Below are 8840 nucleotides of genomic sequence, written 5' to 3'. Positions count from 1 at the left end.
CTCCGCCAGTCTCCTCTCTCTCTCCCTCCTCTCTGCCTGTCTCCTCCCAATCTCCTGTCTCCTTCCATGGCTCCTCTCATCTCCATCCTCGTGCCCATCCTCAGTACTGTCCTCAGCTGTGCTTGAGCTTTCCGCCTCCAAGTCGTTGGTTTGAAGCTGCTCCTCTGTGGACTCAATGGTGTCCTTCCTTTTCTCTTGCTCAGAGGTACATGTACTGGTATTTCCTTGCTCCTCCAGAATCGGCTTGACGACATCTTCCAGGTATGCCTTTTCCTCACTGTCCGAGATGTTGACTACAGCCCATAGTTTTTAGTGGTCGTACGGATCCCTAAACGCCCACAGCTCTTCCTTAACCCTAACCCTCCGGGGTATTTTGGCTAGAAAGCCTGCCAGATGCATCAAACTGCATCAGCTGGCCAAATGACTTGGCTGCACAACGCAGCAAAGTGCAGCTATGGATCTCGCTGCGTGTGGCATGCAAGGGCATATGGTGTTGATCAGTGGCAGTACAAGTCCCTTGCCGATTGAAGCAGAATGCAGCAAGTACCAAAAGTACTGGAAGCCTGGCTAGTTTTCTTGAATTGAGAATAATTTGATATCTTAGTGCTGCTGGGGTTTACTCGGAGAGACTTTAACTGTACAGCAAATACCAAATATACTTGATACCAAGAAAACTTGCCAGGCTCCAGCAACTTTGATACTTGATGCATTCTGTTATTTTCTTTTTCTTCTAGTGTATTTTTCTTTTTACTATTTACATAACTTATTTACATTATTTTCTTTTTGTTTTCCTGTGATTCTTTTTCTTCTCTTTACCAGTATTTTCCTTTCTATAATTTACACTATTTACATACTTTTTTCTTCTTCTTCTTTGTAAACTCTTTAGGGTAAAGAAATGGAATAAATAAATAAACTCTTTTAGTATTCATGCTTTTCTGTTATTCCTTTTGTTGTTTTATACTTTCCTTCTATTATTTACATTATTTACACATTTTGTCTGCTTTTATTATTAAACTCTTCTTACTTTTCATTGGTTTCTGTTTGTCTATTTCTTCTTTTATGTTTTCTTCCTACTATTTACATTATTTACAACTTCCAGTCTTCTACTTTTTCATTCTTTTCTGTTTTGTTTAGATGGTTTTTGTAGCCTTTAGCATTTTTGGAACTAGTGGTTGTGAAATTCCAGGAAGCAGCGGCCCTCGCACAGGTGAACATTGCACATCATGCATCCATGTCTCGTCACAGGCGTGTTCCCCGATGAGTTCTTTCTTCCAGTTCTTAGGCACCTCTTGCATCGCTTAGACCACTTTGACGGTATCTTCTGGCGGCGGTGACTGGGCAGGTTCTGGGGCTCTCTGGTGTTGGACTGGGGTTCGGCTGTGCCTCGTGAGTGGCCCGCAATCAGCCCCTTGGCCACATCCATCACAAAGCTCGAATGGGATCTCTTGGAGGATGGTCTGATTTGCTTCTTGGTGTGGTGATGGCAGTAGGTGATCCAGCCATTAACTCGGCTCGCATCGATGAGGAAATATAAGATCTTCCGCCACCACTGTTGGCTCTTCCGCGAGCAGGTGTAGTAGCTCCGGAACTGGTCTGCCCGATCTACTCCACCCATGTGCTTGGTGTAATCTATGGCCTGCCTGGGTGCCGTCACTGCCTCCTGTACTCGCCGCCCTCTCCGGCTGATCTTCCTCTGCAGGGTGTCCCGTGTCTTGTTCCTGTACCCTTGATGGCAGGAACTGAGGAGGGGAAGGACCCTGGTATCCTTCCACACCACGGCGGTCATCTAGCCTAGCTGGCGGGTGTAGAAACTGCCTCTAGGCATCTTGCCCAGCTCCTTCACCTTTCGATGATGATGTGGGTTCTTGTCCTGGTTGCTGCTGAAGTCAACAGGCAGCCCCTTGCTGACTAGCTTTACAGCTCCTGTCAGGTATGTCCTCTCTGCCAGCAGACGTCGGGCCAGCTCCAACGACGTGTAAAGCTTGTCGGTGTATATCTTGTGGTACAGTCCAAAAAATGGCCAAGCAACTGCCATGGCAATGTCGGCCATTTTGGCAGGCTTGCCCTTCTGGTAGGGGTGAAGCATGAAGTTGGCTAGGTAGCCGGTGGAGGACTCTGCAGTGGCGTACAACTTGAATCCTGCCCTGATTGGCTTCAGAGGCATAAAGAACTTGCGGACTTTAGCCTTGAAGCCAGAGTACTTTATCATCGCTTCGTCGATAGCCAAATGCTGGCCCATGGTGTACTTGTCCCTGCAATTGGACAGGACTTCATCCCATACAGGCTGGAGCGGGTAGAGGGGATGACTTCGCATGTGGCGGTACCGTTGAATCTTGTCCACAATCATCTCAGGGCTGGTGTTGGGGTCTGCACAGGCCAGGTGTTTGGTGATCGTGTCGAATCTGTGGCGAGTCATTGTACTTGCGATGAGGCGGTTATAATACCCTGGATCAAAAGACCAGTAGTTCTGGTAGTACGGAATCTTTGTCAGTCCCATCACCATATGTATACCGAACCAAGCCTTCACCTCTTCCACTGATGTCAGTAGTCGGCTGCCAGCCTTCCGCATGTTGGTGTTGGTCCAGGTGGATTTAAGCAGGAACAGGCTGAGTGGGAAGAATTTCAGGAAATACTTCACAGGGTCTCGTTTCTTTCGGAAGTTGGGTCCTTGCTGGGGTCCTGTGAAGTCCTTCACCTTGACCTTGCTGAGGGATCTAGTCCAGCCCAGGTTGTCTGGTGGGAAGTCCTCATCATCGGTCTGGGGTGGATTGGGGTCGTTATCCGAGTCTGGCTGGGGGTCAGGCTTCTTCTTCCTTCTTCGGCCATCCTTTGCTGGTGCAGGTGACTCCTCTCCTTGAGATGACTCCTCTCCTCCCATCTCATCTTCATCCTCCTCGGTAGTCTCTTCCGTGCTTGAGCTTTGTTGCCGACAGTCATCCGTCTGGAGCTGCTCCTCTGTGGAGGTGGTCTCCCCTGTCTCCAGCTCAGCAGAGGCACAAGTATTGCCTAGCTCCACCTCCTCCTCCTCCTCCTCTAGAATCTGGTCCACCACATCATCCAGGTACGCCTCCTCCTCACTGTCAGAGATGTCCACAACAGCTCGGTATGTCTTAGTGGTCATGGGGATTGCTAAATCCCCACAGCTCCTCCTCAGTGCTAGTGTCAGTTCTTGTCTTCTTGCCTCCTTCAACCGTGCTTGGTATGTCGGGTTGTGCATCTGGGCCAGTGGGTGGCGTCCTTTCCCCGTCCCTCCTTCTTTTGCTACTTTCTTGGCAGGATGTTTGCCGGTCTCTCTTCTTCCTTTCTTGCCTGGCTCCTCCATGATCTCTTTCATAAATATTTCTCTTTCACCTTCTCTCAAGCCAAGCTGCAGAGCTCTTGCTTCTCGAGACATTATTTCGCTTGTTGCATTCGTAAGAATGGGTGGACTGGAGAAATTTTCTGCCCCTTTTATACATTTTGGGGGCATGATGTTACATAATAAAACGTAATATATTATATAATATTGGATAACAGTTATGAATATTTATGTTTTGTTATTATATAATATTTAAAAAAACAATTATTCATGTAGAAAACATACTTTCTCATATGTAACTTACATTGTACTTACCTTTGAAATAAATCCACTATCCCAAAATGTACTTACCTTTGAAACAACCCATTAGATGTTGTGCAGACAACACTTTGACAGTATAGTGAAACCCAATATTGACCACCTTTCAGTTAGCCCAGTAACCCCAGTGACAGCTACCAGCAGCCCACCAGTGAAAAAGTCAAGTGCAGTTACCAAACTCCCAACACATAAGCTGGTTTGACCTCTCTACGCATCAGTATTGCTACACACTTCACATCAATCTTTGGTAGCATTTTCCATCAAAGTGCACCAGATATTTCCCGCCTGGTGCACTGTGCTGCGTCTGGCAGGGTTAGGGTTAATAGCAGTTCAAATCTGTGGCAAGGGATGGTACCTGCATTCAGCCAGTTGTAATAACCAGGATCGGCTGACCAGTAGTTCTGGTAGTAGGAATCTTGGTCAGTCCCTTCACCACGTGGATCCAGAACCAAGCTCTAACCTCTTCCACCGTCGTCATCAGGCGTCTGCCAACCTTGCGCATGTTGATGTTTGTCCAAGCTGTGATCTGCAGGAACCATAGAGCTATATTAAATTACTAGAGCGCTAACTCCTCATTCTTTTGCGCGGAGACGCTTTGAAGCCGCTCTTGGTGCAGACATTTTGAATTTATGTGCGTGTTTGTAGAACACAATCAAAATAGATGGATTGAATTTTAAAAGTGTACTCTAAATGCAACGCGCAAGTAGAAGATATGCTTTTTTTGCATCCTCTATTTCTTGGATGTCTTCTTCGTCTTCTTCTTCTTCTTCTTCTTCGGCGGTGGTTCGGGGGCTGATGAGGAGTCAGTGGTGGCTGATGTTGATGCCGTGGAGTAGTGGCGGGTTGCTGCCTGGTGGAATTTGATGAAACAAGGCCCTGGACACAAGTTCACCATGCAGGCGGCGCAGCCACTTCTGGTGGTCTTAACCCAACCGGACTGGGTTACTCCGTCGTTGTGCAGACACCACTGGCAGCACTTCGGGTATTGGCCCGGCATCTTGGTGCTGTAGTGCCCCTTGATGTTCTGTCCTGGGATGGTGGTGGGTGCCGTTCACTGGGGATTTGTGGAGCCCCCAGCATAGCCATTGACCAGCTCCGTGTCCAGCTCCAGGATGAAGTTGGCGTGACTTAGGAGCTTAGTGGTGGTGTGGCCTGCATCCTCGTCAGTGGAGCTAGATGGAAGATCCTGTGCTTGATGGCGGTGCTTGGCGTAACAGATATTGGCGTTGACGCGGCTGATGTCAATCAAAAAGTACAGTATCTTCTTCCACCAGTACTGGGCCTTACGGGAGCAGGTGTAGTTGGCACGGAGCTGGTCTCCTCGGTCAACTCCTCCCATGTTGTTGATATAATCAATCACCTGAGGGGGAGCTGGAATGACTTTGGACTTCCTCCGCCCGCTGTCGTCAGGGACTTTCCGCTGGACGTTGTGGGTGTCCGGATCACGCCATCCTTGATGGGCTGAGGACAGCACTAACATGGCCTTGCTGTCCTTCCAAGCTGTGGCTACCAGTTGGCTGTTTTGTCTCGCATGAAACGTGCCCCTCTTGATACGCCTCATCTGTGCCAACTTCCCTGTCAGATCCTTGGGCAGGCCTCTGCTGTTGCTCTTGATCACTCCGCTCAAGTATACTTGACGGGCCAGTAAGGCTCTGGCCTGAGGGATGGACGTGTATAAGCGGTCAGTGAAGACGTGGTGGTGGCGGTGACGGTGGTGTCTTAGGACTTTAGTTGTGATGTCAGTCATCTTTGTCTTCCCCCAGGGGTGTGCCATGAAGTTGAGGACAGCTCCAGTAGCCGACTCAGCCAGCACGTAGATTTTAAACCCCCTTTATCGGTCCCAATTTACCAATTTCATTTTTGTTTTTATTTTTTTCGCTCAGATTATTCACAGATTTTCTTCTTCAAATCTGTTTATCAATCATCATTTCCTCGTTTCCCTTTTTTATTTCTTCTGCTAAGTTTGTCCCTTTCTTCTGGATTTCTTTTGTTTGTTTTATTCTTGTTATAAGAAAGAAAAGCAACACCAAACGATTATTCTGCAGAGTGGAACTCCAGGAAACATCTGCCACGGCAGATATGTACATGTATGTAGCATGATTGGCGACGGCACAGGACACATACAAATGGCATGATACCGGTAGTTGGGTCGATAGATTGTGGCACTTGTGGTAGTTGTATATGCTGGCGATGTCTTGTGGTTCCCTCTACAAAGCCGGCAGTTAGCCTCTCACCAATCTCGACAGTGAACATGCGGTAGGTAACGGCATCATCTTAGCTTCGCAATGCCAAGTATTTACTTGAGCGACATCAACACGAAAGTATAAGATCTTTTTCCACCAGTGCATGGACTGAGGGCTGTAAGAGTAGTATGCCGAAGTTGATGGGATACGTCAACACCACCCATGAATTTGGTGTATGAAATGGGCTGCGAGAGAGCTTGAACATCCTTCTTACTGGAACTCTTTTCACCCTCCTTGATGTTTCTGGTGATAAAGTCAGTCACCTTATTCCGGTAGTCCTGATTGCATGTACATCTAGAGTGTACAGAGATAACCTTGGCGTAATGCCACAGGAATGCAGTCATCTGCTCCTTCTGTTTTGTGTAGGTAGTGCGTTGAGGTGCCATGCCCATAATTCTTTATACGGCAGTGCCGGTTACGTTATAACTTCTACATTTGTACTGAAGTTGTCCAGCTGCCCTTTTGCTGCCAATTTGAAGGCAACACACTTGTAGGTCGCGATGGAGCTGGTGATAATGATCAAGGAAGGGCTCCATCATCTTTATGCTGATGTCCTTTATCTTCTGGTGGCGCTCTACGTGGACCATTATATGAAGAAGACAACATAAACCTTGAATCACATCTTGCAAGGCTTTGGAGTCAAGATGAATCGTCTCACATTGGCCTTGGTGCCTTTGTATTTGATCATGGCTTCATTCAGGCCGATTTCTTTACAAGGATTGTAGTTGGCTAAACAGCAGTTGATGACATGGTCCCAGATTCACTGGAGATGGTGCAATAGGTGCATCTTGATGTACATGTAGCGGTCCTTTTTGCCTGTTATCGAGGATTAGGTCTGCCATTGATGTTATCCTTGTAGTACTTGATAGAGTACTGCAGTGGGTCATCCCCTTCACGCCGCTCAAAGGTCGGGCCATACTGCTCCCCTTGAAGCTGTTGATGTGAAGCTTGGTGTGATCTCTTGTCCACCCATGGCAATCTTCATGGTATTTGGGATGCTGGTTTTGTCTCGGCTTGATGGGGTCATCATCCGAGCCAGTATCGACAGGCATTTTTCCTTCTTTTCCAAGTCTTTGTTTGCGTTGGTTCAGACGCAATATCTATTAATGATGAATCGTCTTTACCCTGAAGATCCTCTTCTTCATTGTCACCATCACCCCTGTCATCATGAACTGTATCATCTGTGAAGTCTTCCTCTTCTTCTCATCAGGGCTAGTATAAGATGTCAGTGGCTTGTCTGAAGACTTCTATGACTCTGGATAATGGATCATTTTAGCCATAAACCTGTTCAAATCTTGTTCCTGTCAAATTTTCCTGAAGAATCAGGGCCTCTCTGAAGCTCATCTTGCTATAGCTGTATTTCAATGACTAGCATGTACCACTAACGGCAGGAGTGTGCAGAAGTTGTCTGGCAGTCCCGTTTATAGCTTTAGTGTCCTCTTGTAAACTCATGCTGCATAATCAGTCTGTCATTATGTTATGTTTGTAAATAGACAATTATGTCAGTAGAGTGACATAAGAGTAATAATACACAAACGTAATACCATGCCCCATTGTCACTTCTCTATGATAAAACAGAACAATCTGAATCATGTTCAACAAACAAAGAGTGTTTGCACCCCATAACAATGATGGGGTGTTATATTGATAGCAGACACCCAGTAGTTTTCAATTAATGTCGACCAAATTGAAGGCCAATGGTGCAACAACAAAGTCAACTACATGTACATACATGTATGGAGCAATTTGTAGATGTTTAACATCAGGAAACCAGTCTCGAAGACTTGCACCGGTTCACAGAGATGTGTAATCGATGGCAAACACTTCAGACTAACTAAATATTGGAAATTGAATTGGGGGCAGTATTTGAAGGAAAAAAAAACCAGTTGATCAATAAAATACAATTTTTCTTGAAAATGTCAGCACACTACGTACCATGATTTCACAGGATGCTTTAGACTGTCATTCACTAACAGTCAAGTAAGGTATTTCACAATAATTTGGTAGTTTTGATTTTTGATGTTTGCAAATGTTGTTTTCAAAACCTTTCCCTTGATACATTTCGACAAATAGGGACTTTCTCTGTTATGGCAGTGAGAGAGGGAGGTTTAAAGTGCTGTGTATCCACAATTTGTTTTTGCACATGCAGATCTAAGTTTAAGTAATTGAAACTGAAATATTTATCAACTAATTGTTATTTTAACGAATCCAATTTTTGATACATGCTTGTGACATGAACATGTATATAATTTGGAAAATTAAAGCAAGTCTTTAGTTGTAAAGAATACACTGAGAATGCTTGACGTAACCTCCTCCCCAGGTCAGGCTCACTTCCTTAACAACGGTTCACATGCATTCCATACCAACAACTTTTACATACGTTGAACACACACGATCACAGACACCAATTTTACATTCTAAATTTAGAGAACATTTTCACAAATTAGCACCTGAAAATGGTTAGTGCCTTTACAGCAGATTGTCACCACACCAGTTACAACCACATTTGGGCTTATTTTCACTTCAAAGAGGATAATAATGAAACGGATCACAACAGCCACAGTGTTCACTGGGCCGTTGGAGTGCCCGTGAGCCAGTAACCATGGTTGCACTGAGTTGACCGCTGGGTGACGTTTGACTTTCCACCGAATACATTGTATACCAGTTCAAAGGAAATGTACATGTATTGAACCTAAGATTATTAACAGAGTTTGGCTTTCCACCGAATACATTGTACACCAGAAAGGAAATGTACACGTTGGAACTTATTATGATTATGAACAGAGTTTGGCTTTCCACCGAATACACATTGTATACCGGAAAGGAAATGTATGGAATCTAAGATTATGAACATCGAGGTAATGTTAAGAAGTAAACATCTTCCACTTACTTCTTACATGTATGCATATTGTTATATAATATTTATAAATTTCCATGACACAAAAGCAGGGCTTTTGAAAAAAAAGTTTGAACGTGTAAAC

The 8840-nt window shown here is 45.3% G+C and overlaps 2 protein-coding genes across 2 annotated transcripts; both read right to left on the bottom strand.

Moving 5' to 3' along the window:
• Positions 1-931: 931 nt before the first annotated feature.
• On the bottom strand, positions 932-3919 carry LOC119723737. The gene has a single exon (XM_038194560.1). It carries the CDS (start codon positions 3467-3469, stop codon positions 1787-1789), a length of 1683 nt encoding a protein of 560 aa, XP_038050488.1. The 5' UTR covers positions 3470-3919; the 3' UTR covers positions 932-1786.
• A 748-nt stretch (positions 3920-4667) lies between these two features.
• Positions 4668-5363, bottom strand: LOC119730883. The gene has a single exon (XM_038203950.1). The coding sequence runs from the start codon at positions 5361-5363 to the stop codon at positions 4668-4670; it is 696 nt and encodes a 231-aa protein (XP_038059878.1).
• Between the last annotated feature and the right edge of the window lie 3477 nt (positions 5364-8840).

Source organism: Patiria miniata, unplaced genomic scaffold (genome assembly GCF_015706575.1).
Source record: "Patiria miniata isolate m_02_andy unplaced genomic scaffold, ASM1570657v1 HiC_scaffold_1, whole genome shotgun sequence".
Classification (NCBI taxonomy): Eukaryota; Metazoa; Echinodermata; class Asteroidea; order Valvatida; family Asterinidae; genus Patiria; species Patiria miniata.
The sequence above is the reverse complement of the archived record's forward strand: the minus strand, read 5'-3'. Positions and strand labels throughout refer to the sequence as shown.

Coding starts and splice junctions, on each gene's coding strand:
- LOC119723737 (XM_038194560.1), bottom strand. CDS start 3,469: ATGCCCCCAAAATGTATAAAAGGGGCAGAAAATTTCTCCAGTCCACCC.
- LOC119730883 (XM_038203950.1), bottom strand. CDS start 5,363: ATGACTGACATCACAACTAAAGTCCTAAGACACCACCGTCACCGCCAC.